The sequence below is a fragment of the Telopea speciosissima genome, chromosome 11 (genome assembly GCF_018873765.1).
Source record: "Telopea speciosissima isolate NSW1024214 ecotype Mountain lineage chromosome 11, Tspe_v1, whole genome shotgun sequence".
Classification (NCBI taxonomy): Eukaryota; Viridiplantae; Streptophyta; class Magnoliopsida; order Proteales; family Proteaceae; genus Telopea; species Telopea speciosissima.
This window is the reverse complement of record NC_057926.1, coordinates 33,685,056-33,711,964: the sequence shown is the minus strand read 5'-3', so window position 1 is coordinate 33,711,964 and position 26,909 is coordinate 33,685,056. Positions and strand designations below refer to the sequence as shown.

General features: G+C 39.7%; 1 protein-coding gene across 1 annotated transcript; it reads left to right on the top strand.

Annotated features, from left to right (window-relative positions):
* The first annotated feature begins 1,086 nt into the window (after positions 1-1,086).
* LOC122644989 (WAT1-related protein At2g39510-like) lies at positions 1,087-5,672 on the top strand. Its single transcript, XM_043838344.1, has 8 exons — positions 1,087-1,286; positions 1,664-1,726; positions 1,888-2,004; positions 2,151-2,394; positions 2,684-2,845; positions 2,984-3,135; positions 3,340-3,562; positions 5,322-5,672. Exons 1-8 carry the CDS (start codon positions 1,087-1,089, stop codon positions 5,670-5,672), a joined length of 1,512 nt encoding a protein of 503 aa, XP_043694279.1.
* The last annotated feature ends 21,237 nt before the right edge of the window (positions 5,673-26,909 follow it).

Sequence of the window (26,909 nt, the reverse complement as noted above, 5' to 3'; positions counted from 1 at the left end):
ACTTTAACTATAAATTTCAATTTTAAATTTTGATGAGGTGGTCAGTCAATCTCAACGTAGGATTGTTTTTCAAACTTTGAGTACAAAAACAATTCTATGCATAGTCAAACTTTTTGTGCTCAGGAGTCAGGATTCTTCTGCTGGAAGGCTTCCTTTGCAAAATGTGGGTACGGGTTTTGTCCCAAACACATGACCCAGGCCCCGGGGCATGGGATAGGTCAAGGTGGTGAAGCCTTCTTTTCAAAATGTGGGTGCGGGTTTTGTTCCAAACACATGGGCCGGGCTTTGGGGCATGGGACAGGTCAAGGAGGTTGAACTTTAGGTCATGGTCGGATGGTGACTAATCTATGGGGTGGGGGTTCAACCTGTGGAGGCTCCTGCAGCCTCTTCGAGTGATGGTTTTCACTTTCCTGTGAGGGAAACTCACGTGGTTGTAGAGTCCATGGAGTCCATTGACCCAACCCAACGACTTTCCAGAGACAAAGAAGGTGAAAAGGCTAAGTTCAAGCAACGTAGATTGAAGAAGAAGGGTGAGGTGGACGTCATGGGTTACGTAAACGATCTGTCCAATGAATGTCCTTTGTTTGGAATAGAAGAGAAATTAAGAAGACCGCTCCCCGGTTGGTTATTGATCTCTTGATTTGAGTAGTGTAGTGTGGGGTCACCGTTTGGGAGATTTTAACAAATACAGAGAAAGTACACAGTACCCAAAAAATAAAAATGTGAAAAAGCATAAGTATCAGAATCAGTATCGCATATGGAGCCGAATCAGATGGATGTTTTTGCCCACATTTTTTTATCAACCAGTCCAGCAAACCAGCCGCATGAGGCGGCTGGGGTGGGGGGTTGGTTAGTATATAAATAAGGCATCACTTCTCTTATTTCATTCAACAGCTCAGGTGGATTTCTTTCTCTCTATTCTAGGTAGCAAATACGGCTGCTGGCTACTTCAGATAAACAAACTAGTGTTTGGGGGGGGAGAGGGATATTGTTAGTTTGAAGTTTCTAAGTTTTTAATTAAAAGCTAGGTAGCTAGCTGAGTTCATCTATAGTTTTTGGTTTGAGATGGAAATGCAAAGATTGATGATGAGTTGCCAAAGCTTGTGTGGTCTGTTCCATAAAGCAAAGCCATATTTGGGTGTGGTACTGTTGCAGTTTGGGATTGCAGGGCTGGATACCATTGTCAAGATAGCTATGGATCAGGGGATGAGCCATTACTCCCTTGTTGTCTACCGTCATGCCATTGCAGCTGCTCTCATCTTCCCCTTTGCTATCATCTTAGAGAGGTTTGTGTGTGTCCATTATTTGAAACAGTTTTTCTTAGCTTTGGTTGGTTCTGTTTGTAAAGAACTCATTGTTTCTGGAAGTCTCAATTTCTATTGGTTGGCTTAGAATTTAAACTTATATTAAATAGATAGATAGATAGATTTGAAGAGTTTGCTAACCTCACAATTCTCTAATTTAGAGATGTAAGTAAAACAGAGGATCTGTTTAATAACCTCTCTGTCTCTCTTGTGTTAGGCTGATTGGCTCTAGATCAGTCTGATTAGCTCCTAATTAAATGGGATTTATCGAGTTTTGAGTATCCATAAAACTTGTAACTTGTATTAGTATTAATGCAGCAGCAGAATGACTTAAACTTCTTTGTTTCATGTTTCATCAGGAAGGTGAGGCCGCGGATGACACTATCCATCTTCATCAAGATCATATTTCTCGGATTGTTAGAGTAATTAATCCACTATTTCTTCTTAATCCTATTACATTGACTTGACTGGAATCTTATATTATTGGATAGCTGAGTCAGTCTCTCTTATGAGCTAAAAGAAAACAATATATCTAACACACACAGGGAACTAAACTATTTTTTAACTTGATCTCTCTCTGCAGACCAGTACTTGACCAGAACATATACTTTGCTGGAATGCAGTATACCACAGTCACATTCACCACAGCCATGACCAATATGATTCCAGCCTTGACCTTTGTAATGGCTTTCCTACTTAAGTAATTCCTCTCTTTAACAACAACAATTTTTTATTTTTTGTCACTTTTTAATTTCCTTGCTTCTCTCCTACCTCTTCACAAAGCTTAACTTCCATGATTTTCAAAAGTGGCTAACTTGAGTTATGTTGGTGGTGAGTGATTTGAAGGATGGAGAAAGTGAATCTTAGAAAATCAAGAAGCATAGCTAAGGTGGCTGGAACTATAGTCACACTTGGGGGAGCAATGCTAATGACCTTTATTCAAGGTCCCTCCATAGAATTGCCATGGACCAAAGGAGGAGCAGGAACCCAATTAGCTATAACAGAAGCTAGTATCAATCAACAACCTCTTAAAGGAGCTCTTATGATCACAGCAGGCTGCATCTGTGCTGCTGGATTTATCATTCTCCAGGTAAGCGCCCGCTCCGCAATCAATAACTATTCTTAAGTAAATTAAGGCCAAATGTTTTCTGTGCATGGGGGTGGGCAAAATGACCACCCTGTCACCCTGAATGGTAGGCCCACGTGTCTTGGCGCAGACTGTGCTGCGGCACAGAGAACATCAGTCCATTAAATTAATTAATAGCTAGGATCGAGATGAGTAGTGATGAACTGAAGATCGATAAAGAATCTTGTATAAAAAGGTACAAAGTTTCGGTTTTTTTTTTGTTTAATAAAAAATTTCTTGTGCTCTGTACCAGGCAATCACATTAAAGTCATATCCAGCTGAGCTCTCTCTTACTGTTTGGATATGTTTGATGGGCACGATCCAGGGCGCCTTGGTTGCGCTTGCATTTGAACACGGCAACACTTCTATCTGGTCTCTTCAAAGGGACATGAAACTTGTGGCTGTCCTCTACAGTGTATGTCATGACTATTCTACCCTTTCTCTTTAATTAATTATTAATTATTGGTTTGTTTGTTTTGGTTTAACATTAACCTATCCATGATGGATATCGAGCTTAATGTTGATTGTTGAGAATTCACTCAAATGCTTGCAGGGAATAGTGTCTTCTGGGATAGCTTATTCTCTTCAAGGACTGATAATGAGGGCAAAAGGACCAGTTTTTATCACATCTTTTAATCCCCTAAGCATGGTTATTGTTGCTGTACTCAGTACTTTCATTTTAGGAGAAGTGCTAACTGTAGGACGGTATGAATCAAAACCCCCTTTTTTTTTTTTTTGGGGCGCTGTTCTCTGTGCTGCGGCGCCCAGGGACATGGGGGTGGGCACAATGACCACCTTCCCCCCTGAGTGGCAGGCCCATGTGCCTGGGTGCAGCCTGCGCTGTGGCACAGAGAGTAACCATTATTTTTAAATACCTTACCAGCTAATTAAAGATTTACAATTTTGCAGCATAGTTGGGGCAATAGTCATAGCCATTGGATTGTATCTTGTGGTGTGGGGTAAGTACAAAGATCAGTATTCTTCATCAGTAGTACTAGCTGAACTGCCAACCACGGCGATCGCGAGTAACGGAGAGAAGAAGAATAATGACAATGAATTAGCCACCATTGTTTTGGCCAAAACAAAAGTGACTACAACAACAACAACAACCCCCAGGAACCCTCTTCAACTGGTAAGGGAGAGAAGAAGAATAATGACAATGAATAAGCCACCATTGTTTTCGCCAAAACAGGAGTGACTACAACAACAACAACAACCCAGGCACCCTCTTCAACAGGAGGAGATTGATTTTAAGCTCTAGAGGTCACTTTGATTGTAGTACCCGGGCAAAGTTCAAAATTTTGTTTGGAAATCTCAGAAAGAAGGTTTCTTTATTTAAGTTCTATTTAGTCCATGGAGCCTTCAACATTATTGTTGTTAAGCATCACAAATATTGTTCCTTGTATGTAATTGTAACCTGCAATTGAATAATATAAAGCAAATTTAACGGATGATTGGCTCTTTGTAGTGTGTACTAGTGATCCAGTGATGCTAATATCTATACCGATATATCGGTTATGACCAATATCAATACGAATCTTCTGATACGGCTGATCCAATATTAATACCTAAAACCTTGCACTCAACTGTGATCCAAAATGAGCTGACCTAGGCCAGGCTTAACCTCAATTTGGACAAAACTGAACTATCAATTTTCGAACCCAATCTTGACCCACTTGCATCCTATACAATGGATAATTGATATCGTGCGGAACTCATTAAAATTATGGGAAAAGGAAAAGGAAGTGCATGTTGTTAATGTGTACTCCTTTCTCACATTCTCTCTCTTAATTAAGTAGATTATGTTACTTCACGATGTTGGTTTGACGACTAGGTTGACTATAGAAAGATTACGTGTAGATCTCTTCCAAAAATAATTATTTTGAGGCTGGGGAGAAGGTGTTATGGGTTGGGGTGGATTTAAACCAAAGAGGCACCTATGGTGGCATGGAGCACAAACAAAACAGGTCGGTAAAGGGCAATGAAGCACAAGCACAAATCCAAACCGAACCAGATCAAAACCATACTTCAACTTAATAGTTTGGTACAAACTAGCCCAATACAAAACCGAAACTGATCCAACCCAACCACTTTACACCCGTAAAGCCAAAAGCTCAAGATCAAGATTGCTTTGTCTGTTGATGTGGCACTTCAAAATCACACCTTTTTGCTATCTAAAATCCCACCAAATTGATGAATCTTTGATTATTATTCATAAGAAAAGTAACTTTACCTTAACATTTCTATCTCAAAAAAATCCTACCAATATGTGGGTCCCAAACTTCCCAACAATCCCACCCCGCCTTCCCCTCTAAAACAAATACAATACTATGCCAACCCATCAAAAAAGAGGCATGAAAAGCTAGAGGGAGATGTAATATAGTTCACTGGCTCAAAATATCTTCTCCCTAAAATAAATATTAGAAGCCATCGAGAACGAGACATGTAAGGCCAGAGGAGGTGTACGGAATCTCCCTAAAACAAAGTATGAAATCATGGAGTGGGCCTACGACATAGGCAGAACGATTAGTACATTTTACACAATTATAGAAACAAAAAGGCCCCACATATAAAGATTCAATATGGACAAATTAAGCAAACTGGTAAGTACCCCACTTGCATGTCATTTCAAGTTGAACAGTGGGTAGAGCCCTTCAAATGAGGAAGGAAGAACTAAAATGAAGAGTATTTGATATTCATCAGTAGTGGGAAGTTTAATGTATGCCATGGTATGTATAAGACCTAACATTGCACATGCAGTTGGAGTTGTAAGTAGATTTCTTGCTAATCCAAACAATGAGCACTGGGAAGTAGTGCAATGGATTATGAGGTATCTTAAAGGTACAACTAATTCTTGTTTGTGCTTTGGAGGTGGTAAACCTGTGTTGCAGGGATACACAGATGCCGATATGGTAGGTGACATCAACTCAAGGAAGTCCACATCAGGATACCTCTTTACGTTTGCTGGGGGAGCAGTGTCATGGCAATCCAAGTTACAGAAATGTGTGGCCTTATCAACCACAGAAACTGAGTACATATCTATTGTAGAAGCTTGTAAGGAGATGTTATGGATGAAGTGGTTCACTCAAGAACTAGGTATGAAGCAAGACAAGTACGTTGTTCATTGCGACAATCAAAGTGCTATCCACATAAGTAAGAATCCAAGTTTCCATTGCAAGGCCAAGTACATCAATGTAAAGTATCACTGGATACAAGATGCACTAGAGCAGAGACTTTTGTAGCTTGAAAAGATTCATACTGACAAAAATGGAGCAGATATGATGACAAAGGCTTTCCCCAAAGTAAAGCATGACTTTTGCAAAAGCATTATAGGCATGGTAGATCCCTCTTTATGAGTCAAAAGGGGAGTTTGTTGGGTCCTCTTCATTAAAGAGGGTCAGCCACCGTCCATGACAAATGGGTTGGACGGTGGAATATGGATTGCAAAAAGTCAAAAACAAAAGAAAAAGAAAGAAAGAGAAGAGAGTAAGGGAGAGTAATGAGCAGGATGCCAAAATGGACTTCAACCATTTTGGAAGAAAGAAAAAAAGAAGGAAAACATGGAGGGGACCAACTTCTATCCATCTCCCATCTACCTCATTGATGTTGCACCAACGTTGCATCATAACTTTGAAATCTCCCCTCCTCTATTTGCTTATAAGTAGAGTTAAGGGAGAGAGGCTCAATGTGGTAGGAAGTGCAGGAGGCACATAACAAGTGAGCCGAGAGCTTTTGGAGTATTTGTGTATTTTGAACATCTCTTATGGGTTGAGAGAGGATGTGCAAGGGGTATCCGGTTTTGAATATAGGGTTGGGTTTGGCTTAAATCCAAGTGTTATTACTTGTATGATTGTTTTCTCAAGTTCTCTCATAGTGAAGAAGTCCCAACTACGCCTGTGAATGTAGGCATTGTCGAGCCACATAAATACTTGTGTCTGTGAGTTTGTTTGCTTTTATCATTATTATATGCTCTTTGTACGCTCTCACTTTGTGCACACGTGGGTCCCACACATAGTTTCTATTCACATTACTATTCATGTGGCATTATTCACAATTACTTTTCAAGTACTACTATTTTTCTCCAGTTTTCTTTACACACAGGTGGGAATGGTTATTGCTTTTTCCAACAAGGTTGCATATCCACTTGAAACCCACTGCCATAAGCCGCCTTGCATAGCCCCCTCTCTCTTGGCCTTTCATGCATTCTTTTATTGGGAAAATTTCAGGTACCTCACCTGAAATTTTCCCTTAATTACACTTTCACCCTTGAGGTTTGGAAAATTTCACGTACCACCCCTGCTTTTGAAACTAAGTAACATAAAAACCCAGTCCATTAACTGGTGACTTGAAAACGTAAATTGTGTTTTAATTTAAAAAAATGCCCTCATCTTCCCCAAATCATCATCTTTTTCTTTTACAAATGTAGATAGATACCCAACACCACCATCCACCATTGTCGCAGCCACTACCACTACCACTACCACCACCACCGTTACCCCCCATTACCTCCATCACCGTCGTGCAGCCCCATCCCACACCATCCTCTTCCCGTGTGATCAGCCCCATCCCCTCCCTGCAGAATCACAGCCCTCTATTCCAGAGAGAAGAACTCGAACTACAAGAGAAACCCTAATACGAAAAACCCCAAAACTCACTCACTTTACAACAAAGTGGGTTAAGAATATAAGTACTCCTCCAAATGGGTCGATCCATCGCGTCGGCTTGTACATACCTTTGTCGTATCGGCGCTAGCCCTTTGCTGCTATCACAGATCTCAGAAAAGTCCCATTCTAGTTGCCACCAAAGTATGTCGGAGTGGGTCAATCTTCGAAACGGGTACATGAACTCGGGACACAACAAATATAATCCATAAGAAGGAAGGAAAAGAGAGCATCAATCAAGCACCAAAAGGATGATGAGAAGAAATAAAGGATAATGTAAATCAGGTAGGGATGCATTTTGTTTTGTACAGTTTTTCTCCTCTTTTTCAATAAATTTGATTTACCGATCAAAAAACAAAAAGAAAAAGAATAAGACGAAAGATTTAAAACCTGGAAATATAAGAAGACATGCACATAGGTTAAAGATGGAGAAGATGAAATATGGTGACCCATTTCTAAATATATATGTTGAGTCAGTTATTATTGATTCTCAAATTTGTTTTTTCACTGCAACAAAGAACCATTCATATATGCTCAACATTTCTCACTGAATGACTGACTCAATCAAGCTTCCTTTCATTTTACCAAGATAAGTCTCATACAGTCTCAATGTTGGCTCTTGAAGTAGCAAAGTGAATCCTAGATCATCAAGGTGGTAAGCTCTAAGGCCATTAGGGTCCCAAATTATACTATGCCACTGCTTGCATACCAGAGATGCATTGTAAAGGGAGGCTAATGGTAACCAAAGGAGGATTTTAACCACAATTTCGCATGCAAGGTAGGGTGCACTTGGACTCTTTTTCTTCTTGGTCTTGTCAGCTCTGTCCATATCTTAGTTCCTCTCCAATAAAAGTATGTGCAAGAACACCACAATAAACTCATGACAAAAAGTAAACAAGAATTCCTTGGGAAGTCTAAAATGCACAATACTTTCTAGGGAAAATTTCATGGACACCCCTAAAAGTATCCAATATCTCAGAAACTTATCATACTTGTTCAAAATGTCACAGACACCCCCTATTTTTATGAATTTATTTCAATTTAGTCCACTACGTTAGTCTCTGCAGTTAAGTGTTTGTTAACTCTTTTTAAATGGCAAAATTACCCTTACCACAGTGAAATCCCTATAATACCCTTAACGATGAATTAATGATGTTAGAAGTTAGTTTTAAAAAAAAAGACAATTTTGCCCTTGTTTTTATTCAATAGTTTTTTTTTATTCCTTTTTTCTCCCCTTCTTCTCCTTCTTCTCCTTCTGCTGTTTCTTCTGCCGTTGCCACCACCACCACCACCGCCACCCCCTCCAGCCCTCCTTCTATGTCCGTACAATTTCCTCCCCATCTCCTTCTTCTCTGCCTGGGTTTCCTCTTCTTCTTCCTAATCTTCTTCTATTTTTTTTGCTCCACATTTCTTTGCACCACAACCGACAATGGATTCCAGAGAGGTTTAAAAAAAATGATGGCAGCCAATGGATTCTGATTCTGTATTGGGTTTGGAAAAATGGGAATAAAAGAAAAGAAATAGGGATCCGATGGTTATTGGGAGGGAAAATGGAAAAGGAAATCAAAGACATGATGGGATTAGAAATGATAGATTAGTTGAGGATGGGTGTGGTCATGGCTGGAATTCAGATTGGGGTTTTGTTTAGACAAGGATGTGGGTTAGAATAGAAGTGAAAAGAAATGGAGAGGAGAATCGGTGATGGTGGGATGAGGGATTTTAGAATGAAAGTGATAAAAAAATAAAGAGAAAAGAATAGGGATGAAAAGAGAAATAAGGGTTAGTGGAGATTGTTGGGATAAACCCGATGCGCAGCGGAATTTGGATCGGGTCAATACTTGTAGTCCATGATCAAGAGTAGGGAAGAAACAATTTCAAAATAACATTCATGGTTACCTTAGAGTCACAAGTGAAACTCCTCCTATAGATAATAGGTCTTCTAACTTGTGCAAACTTGGAGATTGAAAAATCATTCAACACCTTGAAGCTTGATCAATCCTTGCAACCTTTTAGAAGAACATAAAATCACCAAAGCCTCTTGAGTTCTCTAACTCAAGTCTCACACACACCACTACAAGAGAGGGGAGAGAGAGAAATTGTGGGAGGGGGAGAGAGCACTGCCAAAAAACCATTGGAGGCTCCTCCCTCTCCTTCTTTTATAGTTTTGGAGATCCTTGGGTCTCAAGTAATCTCCTTCCATCTTGGCCTTGGCTCAATCATCTAGTTTGGTGTTTTGTGAATCTTTTAATTTTTGCAACTCCAATTTGCTACTAAAGTGAAGACATAGAATCTCAAAAGGGATACAATCTTTCTAAATTATGGTTCATGAGATATTCTCATAATATCTCTTGCCATAATATAAAAAGATATTTAACCATAAATATTTTGTTCTCCTCTACAATGCCATGTGTCCAATAAACCCTTTTATTGCATATAAGCCCTTCCACTTTCTTAATATCCCATAATGAATTATAGAATATGTACTTTAATGCTACTAATCCCCAATTCATCATGTACGTTGGTCGAGAGAATATGTGATTGCGATCGGACGACCACAAAACTTTGAAATAAAATTCAATATATTATATATTAATTTTATATTGAAAATAAATTTATAAAACATTTCGAATAAACACTGGATCCAGATTTAGTTCCGACCAATCACTTTCTCTCTCTTGGATATTCCCCGCGTACGGGCAGTGGATTCCATGTTGAGAATCCTCTTTGTTTATAATGCGGGATCACGAATCCAGTGTACCGGTTTATAGTCCGATTGGACATCAACCATTGGCTTACCAAAATCCGTAATGTCACACTGCAACAAATGGAATCTCTCAGGTCAAAGGGCCATCGAGTGGCTGGTAAGTACATCACACACACAACCAGTAGCAATACATAAGATATACGTACCTGATTCTCATCTATACACGTTCTCGACTTGTACCCACATCCATACACCGAAATCTCCATTTCTCGTGACATGCAATATGGAAACCATATAAACAGGATGTCCAGTCCCGTTTCCAGTTCAGACTAGTTTTAGGTAAAGACCTATGGAACATTCTTATAAGCCTAATAAAATAATAAAGTGTAAAAATTAAATTTAATAATTTAATAATTCGGGTTTGATGGACACACATTCCAACAGAGATGATGGCGGTTTTAGCAGAGATGGGTTTTGAGAGAGGGTCGGTGATAGGGTTTCGGAAATGGAAGATGTATTTGCCTCATTTTGTTGCCCTTCTTCAATTCGCTTTCAGCCATGGGTGGAAATGGAAGTCCGGTCATCTTCTCGTTTTGTCGCGCTTCTTTAGTTTGCTTTCTCCTTGCCTTGCCGCTGGTAATGGTAGTCGGAGCCGGAGCCATAGAGGGAAGAAGATGAAATGATAGTTTTGTCCTTTTATTTAAATAACTAAGGGGTAAAATGGATATTTAGGGAAGAAGATGAAATGACAGTTTTATCCTTTTATTTAAATAACTTAGGGGTAAATTGGATATTTCACCTTTGGGTACTAACTATGCTTAATGTTTGGGGTGTCTATGACATTTTGACCAAGTATGGTAAGTTTCTGAGATATTCGATACTTTTAGGGGGTGTCTGTGAAATTTTCCCTACTTTCTAACATGCAAACTGAATTAAGAAAGTAGTGAACCGGTTTTGATAGTATTTTATAAAAAAGATTAATCTTGTCGAATTTATAGTGACTCAAGCAAAAATACTTAGTTTTATTTGACTCGAATAATCCATGATCGAGTCCTAATCTACATGACTATTGATCAGGTTTTTCAAAATTTTGACTCGACTTGGATGACACTGATCCGAGTAAAAAACTTGATTTTCCAACCATGACTACAAACTGAATTTAAGAAAAATTGATTTGGGTAGTGGAGGGTGGGGGGTTCTTTAGTTAACTATTTGTTTGGTATGGTAAGAGAGGAGAGATTTGCACAACTAGTATGGATCGATTTGCAATTGCTGTCAACAATCTCCTCAGATCTGAGTTGCTATGAAGGCCAGTGAGCTCCAAGTCATAGATATCAAAGTTGAGGTAATTGGCCATAGCAGCAATCAAGCTCGACTTGCCCGTGTCAGGAGGGCCATACAAAAGGTACCCACGTTTCCAAGCCTTTCCAACTCTCCTATAGAAATCTTTTCTCTGAACAAACCTTTCCAGATCTTCCATTAACATCCTATAGGTCAGGGGAAAATGTTTAACATCAGAAGGTTTTTAGCTATGGGGATAGAACTCAATGGAGACTAAATTATGTTTTTGGAGCCAGTACGTACACCCTGTCATTTTAAAGTGGATCCCAGTTTCAAAATTTTGTTTTATTTTCTATTAGTTTTTTCATGTTAGTTGCGGATCGTCTTGGTGTACGGCAGCATCCCCTCTTTTTTTTCGCTAAAGATCAGATTTGTATTAAAGAATAAGAGAAAGAATGTACAAAAAAACCTCAATCTGGATAGGCCCAGAAGAGGAACAAGAAAAGAATAAGATCTAGGGCTCCAACTTCGGCATTGCCATCAGCAGAGATCCTGGACCCCAAAACTTATTCAACAAAAATGAAATCTAGCCTTCCCAGCAGCGTCCCAAGAGAGGTCCTTTTGCACCGTGCTAGGGAAGGGTAAATCAATACACAATGATCCTCGTTTTGCTGCATCTTTAGCAAATAATCCGCAATTGGATTGGCTTTTCTAAAACAATGTGAAATCTTCCATGAAATGGCTGACAAGTACACAAGTAAAAACACCCAATCCTGGCAAATAAACCATTGACACATCTACCGTTGGATTGGAAACACCACTGCTGCCAAGTCGCATTCAACCCAAAGTTTTTGGATCCCTAACTCCATCGCCCGCACCACACCGTGCACAAAAGCAAAGAACTCCACTTCAAAGTTGGTTGCTAATCCTAGGAAATTTGAGAAGGAAGAAACCACCATTCCATCATGTCTCCGAAACACATCACCTGCACTAGCACGTCCTGGGTTTCCAAAGGAAAAGCCATCAATATTTAGTTTTATCCAGTCTGACTCTGGTTTACACCAAAACACCTCCAGAATCCTAGGGGAGGCAGCATCCTCTCCCCCACCCTAAGAAATTTTAAAGTTTTCTTTGATATATAAAATGTTTTAAAGTTGAAGAAAGCAAAACCAGGGTGAACAAAATCTCTCTCTATCTCCATCATACACACATTTTTTTTTGGCTAAAGGATCATTTGTATTAAAAGGAAAAAATAGAGTACAAGGATGAAAGAAAAACTGGACGAAGCCAGACACAAAAACAAGAATAGCAAAAATTACCACCTCCCACCTTCTGCATTGCCATCAGAAAGAGGGAAAATTAAGCTACCTACAAAATTACCTCTCTCTCTCTCTCTCTCTCTCTCTCACACACACACACACACCTTTTCTCTATAAAATTGTATTGTTTAATTCCTAGTTGCACGAGCAGGTAGATTATTTGATGAAGGTTACTTAATAGGATGGTTATGTAATTTTTTATTATAAATTTAGATTTTATTTTTCATGTATTTCTTATTCAGTTTGTTTACTATATTTCTTATTATTTATATTTTTGCATTTTGTTTTTTTTTCTTTTTATTCTAATTTATTATCATGTTATTTGGATTATGGGAAAAGGAACGCTACCCGGTTGCTGGGAGGACCGTGTACTTGCACCCAGACACATCCGTGCACAAAAAGACCGACACCCCCCCTAGAAAGGCAGAAAGAACCAGGGTTGTGCCGGTCATTTTGCACGTGGCTGTGTCTGGACGTAGGAACACGCCACGCCCAATGGCTGGTTATCATTCTTTATCCCCCGGTTCATATGTCACGAATTGTTCCATAAAGTTCTAACTGCTCTCATCTTATAAACTGTAGAGAATCATATCATGTGCATGTAGAACATGATTTATGAAAACCCCAAAATTGGGACAAATTCCTCGTCTAAATTTTTTCTTGTTCTCTATCAGTCTCTCACCTAACTTTGATTGATTATTCTCCTTACTAGTGTCACTAATGGTCCAAATGAAATACACTCAAACTGGTTTCTCCTAAAAAGAAAACCATAATTTCTGCACATGTTATGAGAAAAACGAACATGGGTTCATTTTCTTATATTATTCTCTTAATTTAAAGATTCAGAGAAAAGGACAAATCAGAGGCGGTCCATAATAACCGCTGTCAAATAGTGCAAACAAAGGCGGTAATATATTACCGCTTCTATATACATAAAAAGTGGTGACAATGTAGTATCACCCTTAAATGTAAAAAATACTTCACTCTAGTTGCGGTGAAAACATTCCCACTAATAATTAGGACCAATCAAAGGCGATAATTTAATGTTGTTGCTAGCTCCTTACAAAATAGCGGTGGTAATTTAATGTCGTTGCTACTTAGGACCGCACACACACACACACACACACACACACACACACACACACACACACACACACACACACACACACACACACACACACAGAGAGAGAGAGAGAGAGAGAGAATAAGTTGTAGGTGAAAAAACATCAATTACGTAAATCATTGATCTGATCTATGCACACATCCTCTGTATCTTTGATTAACTGAGATGGAAAGATCATAATCACTTCCATGCATGACACTATTTTAGAACTAGATTGAGTAAAGATTTGAGATGGGTTAAATTAGAGAAGCCAATACCCTGTAAATATAATGCAAGAGATGTGATTCTTCTATGGGAAACTCTGCATCAACAATAACTACAATGCGCCAATTAATAGAATGGTTTTCCCCCATAGTTATTTGGCTTTAAATTATCTGCAAGACAACAATTATAGGGTAATTCATTCTATAAAATAAAATCTGAATCTTCTACCATATATACATTTTTTGTTACAATTCCCATCCTTCCAAGGAGGATACAACACACAATTGCTGTTTTCCATTCAGTTGGCACTCTAATTTGCCTTAAATTAAAATGGCCATGATGGTTTCCTCCTTTGCAGCCTCAATTATAGGATAAAGGTAGAAATGGATGAAAGTACATGAAACTCAAACCAGTATCTCATGATGAACTGTTGAGCTTAAGCGAGCATTTCACCTTAAGGTAGAGTCTGCCCCTTTAATGGACTTGTTCTTCCAAGAACTGATGCAGCAGAAACCTTTCTTTGGTACGGGGAGTCATTTATATTGGGCAATGGAATAGTTTAGGATATCCGACCTTGTAATCTCCATATAAAAGTATAAACATGGGAAAGACAGAACGCAGAAAAGAAAAAGATACACCCAAAATGATTCATACCTTGATGTTTCCACACCTTGATGATGAAGAAAGACTAAAGAAGAAAAACTAGAGTAAAACCCCCTAAAAGAATGGAGGATTTGCAAGAGGGTTTCCTTCCGATAAAACAAGGACGGCAGGGGCCGTCATAGCAGATGTAAATTGGAGACCCTTCCTCACCCCCAAACCACCTTATATAGGCTAGGGTAGACGGAAGTGTTCCCTCACCTCAAAACATGGGAAAATTACTTGATTAGACACTATTAGGTTTGTATTACAAACCTACCCACGCTGCCTTTACCTCAACGAAATTGCACAAAAGAAGTTTGTTTATTACAAATCTAGCAAGAACAATGGTTGCCATATATCAACCGAGTATTGTCTTGCGAGCGCTGGACTTGGCTGGCATATCACATTCTTCACATGTGATATGGCTGGCCTGACTCAATTCTCTTTTTCCATTATTGTTTCTCATTCATCTCATTCCACTATTGTTTCAATCAGTTTTATCTTCTTTCCATGTATAAAGATTGAGTCAATCAGTCAATTAGCTATCACCTTTCCTAGTGTAAGATTGAGTTTCCATTCTTTAGGATCTCAATCCTTCTCTATATATTGTAATCAATTGAAATGAATATTGTTGAATCATAATTTTTAGTCTTAACATGGTATCAAGAGCCACCAGGCTATCAGCCCTCTTTTAAGTTTATTTTTTTCCCTCAATGGTTGATCCCTCTTTGACTGTATTTTGGCCGATGCTTCCCTCCTCTCTCAACCAGCCACCACTACCATGCCTGTGTTAACTTGGAATCAACCTATGCTCTCCATATAGAGAGCTCATTGTATTTATAGAATGAGGATTACAAGAGGTATCTCTGGTTTAGGAAATACCAGAATTGATATGGAAATACAATATACACAATGTAGAATAGAAAAGACAACATTGTCAACTTTGATAACTCCAAGATAGAAAGGTGCTAAGAAAGGAAACTATGATCGTTGAGATTGCATGAGATTGCACACTAGTGACCTGGCTGATATCTTTTGCTGATGCAACCCCTCAAGTGAAGATTTCAAACTCCAAATCTTCAATTTGTCCCTAATAAAGCCGAACCAGGTAGAGGAGAGGCCTTTTGTAAAAATGTTGGCAAGCTGGTCCTTTTTAGATAATTTGTTCCAGGTAGAGAGAGATAATGGGGTACGTGGCTGGTGTGAAGAATGAGAAGAACAAGAAGGTGGAATGGGGAATGGAGGGTGGCACGGTGGAGGTGAAGGTGAGAGGAGCTACGGCTCTTCTAGGCCGCGGCTGGTGGTGGTGCTTTTCTAGGCGCGGGTTATTCTTCAAGGTTGCCGATGGGTGGCTCTTCAAGGCCAAGGAGGGGTGATCTCAATAGGATCGATTGGAGCAAAGGCTGCACAATTTTCTCTTCAAAATTCTCTATCAATTCCATTCCATGTTTGGGGATTTATAGCCCAAGAATTGATTACAAATATTGGTAAGAGTAGAAAATAAAATCTAGAAATAGTAGGAAACCATCCTAAACTACTAAAACTTGCAACCCAAGTTGCATATCTCAAGGGATCCTAAGCACATAAGGAAACCAGTAAATAGGAAAACCAATAATCCTACATATATATATATATATAGAAACTAATAAATTGGAAGGTAAATATTCTAAAACATATTCTAAAATCTAAAGATATGTTAGGCCCCAATACCTTGTGCTCCATGACATGATGTAGTGCCTAGGTGATGTGGCGAAGGCATTGGGACGGTTGGCGCGCCCGTGTGGAACGCCTAAGCTCTTTGGGCTGGTTGCGATCGTGGTCCACCCGATCAGCCATATCCAATACTGCATCAACCGACCTCACCAGCTCCACGCTGCCTGCAAAAGAGAGAAGCTTTCCAGGCTTGCAGCTGCGATACCACTTAAAATCGGAGTAATAGATGATGTTGATCAAGGCTAGATATGGCCAAGTCCACTATCAAGTGGAAAGAATTTTTAATGAATTCTTTATCGTGAAAAATTGATGGCCGACCATACTAGCATTTTGCAATCAACGAAAAACTGAAGGGCACCTCCGATCGAAGAATTTCCTTCTGGGAGAAAAATACCGTCAGAAAACCTAGATGAGAAAAGGGTTCCTTGATAGAGACCTCTGTAGGTTGGAACGACAGGGACTTCGACGCCATTGAAGCATAAGACTTTCCTTTGAAACCATTACTACTAGCCCCTTATTGACTAATATAGCCTTTCCATTCTTGGAACGGCTATATTGGTTTTCTTAATTAAACTCAATCTCAATCTCTTGTAATCTGATCCCTTTCCTTTGTAATCCACATGTGATATAGAAACTCTATCTATTATCACATGTGGAATTCTATTCTGATTTGGGATCTTCCTTCACTTATATATTAACCATGTAACCGATTATAACCTAATGGAATGAAATACAAAACCACTTCATACAATATAGCATTCACAGCAACCTAAGCTCCAACGAGCATTCCCTTTTCTTCTTCATCTCTTCTTTTTTGTTTTTTTTACCTGCGTTTTTACTCTCTTCCCCTCTACCACCATGGGAGATGAAGATGCTACAGATTCTGGAACTACTAGCTCACCCATTACTTCACAACTTGGCGCCCCTTCCCTTCATCATGCTCACCATTATATTTCGATGAAACTCACATCGAAGAATTTTCTTCATTGGCACACGCAACTTGAACTCTTTCTTGAGGGCCAGGGTCTATTCGGCCATCTTGATGATAGTACTCCTTGCCCTACAGATCCGTCCGCTTCCCTCACTTGGCGCCGCCAGGATGCCATGATCCACACAGCCTTCTCATTGCCTCTCTCTCTGATGAAGTCTTCCCTTTAGTTCTCAGGAAGACCACCAGCCTTGAGATATGGGATACCCGTCACACAGCCTTTTCATCTCCTTCTGAGAGCTATCTCATGTCTCTCTCTATGGCTATGCAAGATCTCCAACAAAAATCTGATAAATTTGTTGCCCAATTTCTTCAACGGGCAAGATCTATTTTTGAAGAACTTCGTGCTGCTGGTCAACCACTTCGCCCTAGCGCTTTCAACATGCATATCTATCATGGATTGAAGAGTAAATTTCATGATGTAGTTTCTTCTCTGATCACCCGGACCACGCCTATTGCATACGATGATCTCCTCTCCATACTTCTCATTCATGAATTCCTTCATGGGTCGAGGCTATCCAAGCTCTCTCTAACTGATTCAAGCATTACTGCCGGATCTCCCTCAGCCAACATTGTTCAATGCAGCACTGCTCCTTCTGAGTCTCGGTCACATACTACTGGCCGTAGAGGTGGTGTCCCTTACTGTGGCCGTGGGGGACATGGACAATTTGGTCGTGGTGGTCGTTACTCAGGAAATCACCAATGGTGTCACTGGTGTAACCGTGACACCCATGACACTGCTCAATGTTATTCCAAACCCAAACCCCCAATCCAAATCCCTACCATCCTCCCTCTAATTACCACTATCAACCACCCACTAACCCCACCGTCCACTATACCCAGTACCCTTCCCATTCCAACCTACCTCTCCTACCCACCCCACCATATCCACCAAACCCTACCCTAACCTGGTACCCGGATACTGGAGCCACTCATCATGTTACCCTTGACGTTCAGTCTCTCCCCTCTTATGATTCTTATATAGGTACCGACACTCTATAGGTTGGCAATGGTAAGGGTATTCCAATTTCTAATGTTGGTTTTACACCTTTTTGGTCTCCTTCTACTGCTCATAAATTTATGTTATTAGATGTGCTTCATGTTCCTGACATATCCAAATCTTTACTTTTTATTCATTTTTTTGCTGAAGATAATGATGTATTCTTTGAGTTTCACCTGTCTTGTTTTCTTGTGAAGGATCGGAGAACCAACACCACAATCTTGATCGGTCCGAGTGACGGTGGTCTCTTCACAATGTCTCCTTCATCACATACTTCTCCCACTGCATTTATTACTTCTCATACTTCTCTTGATGGATGGCATGGTCGTCTCGTCATCCTCATGCCTAACTGCTTTGTAGCATTGTTCGTGACAATAATTTACCATGTCAGTCTACACGGCTTTGTGCTTTATGTTCTGTCTATTAGCTTGGCAAGTCCTGTCATCAGTTTTTAGGAGAGATTTTCTCTCGTAGTTTATTTCCTTTAGATTTGATTCATAGTGATGTTTGGGGACCTTCCCCCACCCCATCCCCTACCAGTCATCGTTACTTTGTAATTGTTGTCGATGATTGTTCAAAGTTTCTATCCTATGGATAGCAAATCTGAAGTTTTTCCCTTATTTTTAAATTTTCAAAAATTGGTAGAACGGCAATTCTCACGCAAAATAAAATCTATTCAAACAAATTGGGGAGGAGAATTCCGTTCTCTTTCCCCTTCCTTTTTGACCCTTGGTATTTTTTATCGCATCTCTACTCCCCACACCCATGAGCAACAAGGTGCGGTTGAGCGCCGTCATTGCCACATTGTTGAGACCGGTCTTTCCTTACTTGCCCATGGTTCGGTACCTCTTCTGTACTAGAATGTTGCTTTTGAAACGGCTGTCTTTTTTATTAATCGACTCCCTTCATGTGTTTCCAATGGTATTTCTCCTTATCAACTTCTTTTTCATCGAGTTCCTGACTATTCCTTTTTACGTAGTTTTGGTTGTCTCTGTTTTCCATTCCTTCATCCTTATAATTCTCACAAACTTGATTATCATTCTTCTCCCTATGTATTTTTGGGTTACAGCCCTAACCATTTAGCCTATCGGTGCCTTGATCAATCTACCGATCGCATATGGCTTGCACGCCATATTTGCTATTCCGAGGATGTCTTTCCTTTCACAGTCTCTCCAGCTCCTCAGTCTCATTCTTCTCCCCTTCACTACCTTGGGGGGTTGCTCCAAACCGTGTTTTCCCATTGACAATTCTCACGGTAACCCCACCATTCCCGTGATACTCGCCAGTTCCACCAATAATGGCCTCACCACCACCAGTGCATCCTACATCATCGCCACTCACACCACCCTCGGCTCCACCTGGGTTCCATCCCCTCACCACCCAACCACCGGCTAAAACTCGCTCTTTCCATGACATTTACCACACCGGCCCAACCCTTCCCACAACCGCCCCACCAACCCAGCCTACTGCCATCCCTCCAGCCTCCCATCTCCCCATGCGGCTCGCTCCAAAACCCAAATCCAAACCCGCCATGCCCTACTTGCCTCTAAACCTATATCTACTGAGCCTACTTATTTTTTGCAGGTGAACAAATTTCATGAGTGGAGAATTGCAATGGCCGATGAGTTTAACGCTCTCCGCCATAATGGTACTTGGACACTTGTCCCTCAGTCACCGACGATGAATCTCATAGGCTGAAAGTGGGTTTATCATATTAAATGGAAAGCAGATGGCTCTCTTAAGTGCTACAAGGCCAAGTTAGTTGCCAAGGGGTTTCACCAACAGGAGGGTGTTGATTACGGTGAAACATTCAGTCTGGTGGTTAAACAGCCCACTATTAGCACTATTATCTCTCTTGTCGTTTCCAATGGATGGGCTATTCGTCAACTAGATGTTCAGAATGCTTTCTTACATGGGGAACTGTCAGAAGAGGTATACATGGTCCAGCCACCTGGTTTTGGAGATCAAACCAAACCCCACCATGTTTGTCGCCTGCACCGCTCCTTATACAGCCTGAAACAGGCTCCTCGCGCATGGTTTCATCGATTGACCAAATTTCTCCTTGATTATGGCTTCACTGCATCCAAGACTGATATATCATTATTTATTTTTCGCCATGGCAACACTATTATGTATGCTTTGATTTATGTTGATGACATATTGGTTACTGGAAATTCTCCTTCACAGGTAACAAGTTTGCTTTCTGGACTAGCTTCTGTGTTCTCCATTTAAGACCTTAGACCCTTTCACTTCTTTTTGGGGGTTGAGGCAGCCCCACACTGGTATTCTTCTCACCCAAACTCGCTATATTCAGGATCTCTTAGAGCGTGCCGGCATGTCTGACTGCGAGCCTATCTTGACCCCCATGGCTACCACCATTAAAGCCACTGCCGAAGGGGGTGTTGCCTTGTCTGACGCCAGTTGCTATCACTCCATTGTGGGTGCGTTACAGTATGTCACTCTCACTCATCCTGATATTGCTTTCTCAGTTAATCGGGTTTGTCACACTATGCACTCACCTACCACTAATGATTGGAGTTTGGTCAAATGCATTCTGCGTTATCTCAAGGGCACCAACACTTATGGACTTTATTTTGATCGGTCAACATCTCTCACTCTACAAGCCTTTACAGATGCCAATTGGGCTGGTAACACATCTGATCAATGTTCAACAGGTGGATACGCAATCTTTTCAGGGCCCAACCGGATTTCTTGGCAGTTGCGCAAACAAAAGATTGTCTTTCACTCATCCACTGAATCCGAGTATGAGGCTCTCGCCGATGCTGCCACCAAATTGATCTAGCTTCAATCTCTTTTCAACAAGCATGGTGTTCCACAGTCTGCATCGCCCATCCTTTGGTGTGACAACATTGGCGCAACATATCTCTCTGCCAACTCGGTTTTCCATGCTCGTACGAAGCATGTTGAAATCAACTTTCACTTTGTTCAGGAATGGGTTGCCCAGAAGCAACTACAGGTCCAGTTTATTTCCACCATGGACTAATTAGCAGACACTTTGACCAAGGCTCTTTCAACTGGTCGCTTTCAGTTCTTATGGGACAAGCTAAAGATCTGCTGCTCGGACTCTTTACTTATTTATTACCCATGTAACCGATTGTAATCTTATGGAATGAAATACAAAACCACTTCATACAATAGCCCTACAGTCGAACTAGGATCATGAGGACAATCCTCTCTTAGAGGATCACCCATGGAGGCAAGAACAGATGAGACCTACAGATTCGTTTCTTGACCTGATTCTAAGCCGCCAATGAAGCTCTCCTCGAATTCCCAGCCCTCGCACACAGACCTGTATATGTGTTTCTTGATCTGATTCAAAGCCACCAAAAATATCGAATTCTTATAGACATGCCAATCCTCAATGGATAACCAACTACTTCAACACATCCTACAAATCTCAATCTTGAAACTTGTAAGACAACGTCATTATGCAAAAACCCTAGCACGAATCCAACACTAGTATCCCTCTCTCAATGCTCTTAAATTCAAATTAAACACCTGCATAGGCTGCCTACTCGTTCCCTCAAATCATATGAGATTTTACCCTGCTTTCCAAACTAAGTAACAAAAAAACCCAGTCCGTTAACTGGTGACTGAAAACGTTAAAATTGAGTTTTAATTGACCAAAATGCCCTCATCTTCCCCAAATCATCATCTTCTTCTTTTACAAATGTAGAAACCCACCATCACCACCACCACCACCAGCGCCACCCACTATCACCATCACCGCCGTGCAGCCCCATCCCACACCATCCTCTTCCCCATGAGATCATCACCCCCACTCCCTACAGAATCACCGCCCTCTGTTCCAGAGAGAAGAACTCAAACTACAAGAGGAACCCTAATTTGGAAAACCCCAAAACTCACTCACTTTACAACAAAGCAGGTAAAGAATATAAGTATTCCTCCAAAAGGGTCGATCAATTGTGTCGGGTCATACGTACCCTTGTCGTATCGGCCCTAGCCCTTTGCTGTCATCATAGATCTCAAAAAAATCTCATTCGGGTCGCCACCAAAGTATTTCGGAGTGGGTCAATCTTCGAAATAGGTACAAGAATTCGAGACACAACAAATATAATCCATAAGAAGGAAAGAAAAGAGAGCATCAATCAAGCACCGAAAGGATGATGAGAAGAAATAACAGATAATGTAAATTAGGTAGGGATGCCTTTGTTTTGTACAGTTTTTCTCCTCTTTTTCAATAAATTTGATTTACCGATCAAAAAAAAAAAGAATAGGATGAAAGATTTAAAACCTGGAAATATTAGAAGACATGCACATAGGTTGCAAATAGGTTAATGATGGAGAAGATGAAATATAGTGACCCATTTCTAAATATATATGTTAAGTCATTTATTATTGCTTCTCAAAGTTGTTTTTTCACTGCAACAAAGAACCATTCATATATGCTCAACATTTCTCACTGAATGACTGACTCAATCAAAATCAGAAAGGCGAACCCGCGGACATGTTAAGGGAGCGACCATTCCAAGCTTCATCTCTTGTTTCACCACATCCACAACAAAGTAATCCAATTTATTCACACATTTTTTATGTTGTTTAAAAAAGTAAGAATTTCCCTTTGTAAAGGCTTCCAATATAGTAGAGATCATCCAACAACGGAACTGGTTCACATCTTATAGTTTCCAAGCTACCACTGAATTGATTTGGCAGCTTACTTCGTACTCGATCAGGGAAAGACAGCCTTCAATTTAAAGAAGATTGAAAGCACAAGGATGCTGTGGAATATAAATGATAGGCACAGGAGTCTCCATAGAGATTATCTTAGTAGAATACCCAGTGAAGACATCTCCATGCCAATGCAGAAACCCATTAATAGAAACTGACTTCCCTGGAACAATGAATCCATCGAGAGTTTCATTGATTGGTCTCCATGTTGTAGAGCTTTGGCATTGAGATATTCATCACCTAGTGACAAGTGCCTCTGAGGAAGCCCAAGAACTGACAATCTTTTGCGAGCAAGGTAGGATGCACTTGGACTCTTTTGCTTCTTGGTCTAGTCAGTTCTGTCCAATAAAAATATGTGCAAGAACAACACAATTAACTCATGACAAAAACTAAACAAGGATTGTTTGGGAAGTCTAAAATGCACAACACATTCTGACATGCAAGATCCATAGCTGATGATTTAAACTCAGCTAGTCCAGCATATTCTAAAGAAGTGATTCTAGCGAAGAAGCCTGAGCCATAAGAGCTTGGAAGTTTGGAAAATGTTTTAACTTCAGAAGGTTTTAAGCTATGGGGATAGAACTCAATGGAGACTGAATTATATTTTTGGAGCCACTACACCCTATATTATTTTCAAGTGGATCCCTGTTTCAAAACTTTGTTATATTTTTTATTACCTTTCTCACGTTATTTGCGGGTCTCGGTGTAAGGCAGCATCCCCTCCCCCACTCTAAGAATTTTGAAAGTTTTCTATGATAAATCAAATATTTTAGAGTTGAAGAAAGCAAAACCAGGATGAACAAAATCTCTCTCTCTCTCTCATACACAATTTTTTTTTTTTTTTGCTAAAAGGATTTTTGTATTAAAAGGAAAAAAAGGAAAATAGCCAAAATTACCACCTCCCACCTTCGGCATTGCCATCAGAAAGAGGGGAAATTAAGCTACCTACAAATTTACTTTTCTCTCTCTCTCTCTCTCTCTCTCTCTCTCTCACACACACACACACACACACCTTTTCTCTATAATATTGCACCGTTTAATTCTAACTATGGCTAATTGAGTTCTTAGTTTTTTATGAACTTATTATTAGGTTTCAGTAATTTTGGTTTTTTTATTTTGAATTTTAATCAATGAAGAACCCATGAAACTTAATAATAGAGATCTAGGATTGCAAGCTGCTAGTTGCACCAGCAGCAGCAGGTAGATTAGATATTTAGATTTTATGTTTCATGTATTTCTTATTGGGTTTGTTTACTATATTTCTTATTATTTATATTTTTGCATTTAGCTTTTTTTTATTTCATTCTAATTTATTATCATGTTATTTGGATTATGGGAAAAGGAACGCTAACCGGTTGCTGGGAGGACCGTGTAATTGCGCCCAGACACAGCCACGCACGAAATGACCGGCACACCCCCTGGAAAGGCATAAAGGACCAGGGTTGTGCAGGTCATTTCGCTCGTGGCTGTGTCTGGGCACAGGTACACGCCACGCCCAACGACTGGTTAGCATTCTTTATCCCTTGGTTTATATATCCCAATTTGTTCTATTAGGTTCTAACTGCTCTTATCTTATTAACTCCATAGAATCATATCATGTGTATGTGGAACAAGATTTATGAAAACCCCAAAATTGAGACACATTCCTCATGTGAACTTTTTCTTGTTTTCTATCAATCTCTTACCTAACTTTGATTGATTATTCTCATAACTAGCGTCACTATGGCCCAAATGAAATACACTCAAGCTGGTTTCTCCTAAAAAGAAAACCATAGTTTCTGCACATGTTATGAGAAAAACGAACATGGGTTCATTTTCTTATATTATTCTACTTGAATTAAAGACTCAGAGAAAAGGCCAAATCAGAGACAGTCCATAATAACCGATGCCAAATAGTGCCAAACAGAGGCGTTTTATATATTATTGCTTCTGCATACATAAAAAGTGGCGATAATTTAGTATCACCCTTAAATATAATAAATAGTTCACTCCAGTTGTGGTTAAAATATTACCGCTTATAATTAGGACCAATCAAAAGTGGTAATTTAATGCCGCTGCTAACTCCTTACAAATAGCAACGGTAATTTAATGTCGGTGCTAATTAGGACCACACACACACACACACACAAAGAGAGAGAGACGGCGGTAATTTAATGTCGTTGCTAATTAGGACCATACACATTCACACACACACACAAAGAAAGAGAGAGAGAGAGAGAGAGAGAGAGAGAGAGAGAATAAGTTGTAATTGAAAAAACATCGATTACATAAAAAAGAAATAAATGAACCTTATTTGGTAACTCGTTGATCCAATCTGTGTACACATCCTCTATATCGTTGATTAACTGAGATGGAAAGATCATAATCACTTCCATGCATGACACTATTTTAGAAATAGATTGAGAAAATATTTAAGATGGGTTAAATTAGAGAAGCCAATACCTTGTAAATATAATTCAAGAGATATGATTCTTCTACGGGAAACTCTGCATCAACGATAACTACAATGCTCCAAATAATAGAATGGTTTTCCCCCATAGCTATTTGGCTTTAAATTATCTGCAAGACAACAATTATAAGGTAACTGATTCTTGAAAATTAAATCTGAAACTTTTGCCATATACATTTTTTGTTACAATTTCCATCTTTCCAAGGAGGATACCAACACACAATTGTTGTTTTCCATTTAGTGGGCACTATAATTTGCCTTAAATTAAATTGGTCATGATGGTTTCCTCCTTTGCAGCCTCAATTATAGGATAAAGGTAGAAATGGATGAAAATACATGAAACTCAAACCAGTTTCTCAGGATGAACTGTTGAGCTTAAGCGTGCATTTCACCTTAAGGTAGATTCTGCCACTAATGGACTTCTTCCTCCCAGAAACCTTTATTTGGTACGTATAGGGAGTCATTTATATTGGGCAATGGAATAGTTTAGGATCAATCCCACCTTGTAATCTCCATGGTAAAAGTAGAAACATGGGAAAGATAGAACATAGAAAGGAAAAAGAAATACCCAAAATGTTTCTTACCTTGATGTTGCAAAATCTTGATGATGAATAAAGACTAAAGAAGAAAAACCAGACTAAAACCTCCAAAACAATGGAGCATTCGCAAGAGAGCTTCCTCTAGATAAAGAAAGGACAGTTGGGGCCGTCATTGCAAATGTAGATTGGAGACCCTCCCTCACCCCCAAAACCACCTTATATAGGCTAGGATAGACAGAGGCATTCCCTCACCTCAAAACATGGGAAAATTACTTGATTAGACACTATTAGTTTTGTATTTACAAAACTAGCCACACTGCCTTTACTTCAACAAAATTGCACAAAAAAAGTTTGTTTATTACAAATCTAGCAAGATTAATTTTTTTTTTTTTGGTGGATAAGTTCTAGCAATAATAGTTGTTTCCATATAGCAATCGAGTATCCTCTTGCGTGCACTGGCCTTGGCTGCCATATCACATTGTTCACATGTGATATGGCTGGCCTTACTCAATTCTCTTTTTCCATTATTGTTTCTCAATCATCTCTTTCCTTTATTGTTTCAATCAGTTTTATCTTCTTTCCATGTATAAAGATTGAGTCAATCACTCAATTAGATTTGTCACCTTTCCTTGTATAAAGATTGAGTTTCCATTCTTTAGGATCTCAATCCCTCTCTATATATTGTAATCAGTTGAAATGAATATCGTTGAATCATAATTTTTAATCTTAACATGGTACCAAGAGCCACCAGGCTAACAACCGTCTTTTAAGTTTTTTTTTTTTTTTTTTTGTCCTCAATGGTTAAAGATCCCTCTCTAGCTGATGCTTCCCTCCCAACCGGCCACCTCTATCAAGCCTGTGTTAACTTGGAATCAACCTATGCTCTCCATATAGAGAGCTCATTGTATTTATAGAGAATGATGAGGATTACAAGAGATATCTCTGGTTTAGGAAACACCAGAGTTGATATGGAAATACAATATTCACAATATAGAATAGAAAAAGACAACATTGTCAACATTGGTAACTCCAAGATAGGGAGGTGCACACTATGGAAGGTGCTGAGAAAGGAAACTGTGATCGTTGAGATCGCACGGGTTTGTGTACTACTGACCTGGTCGATATCTTTTGTTGATACACCCCCTC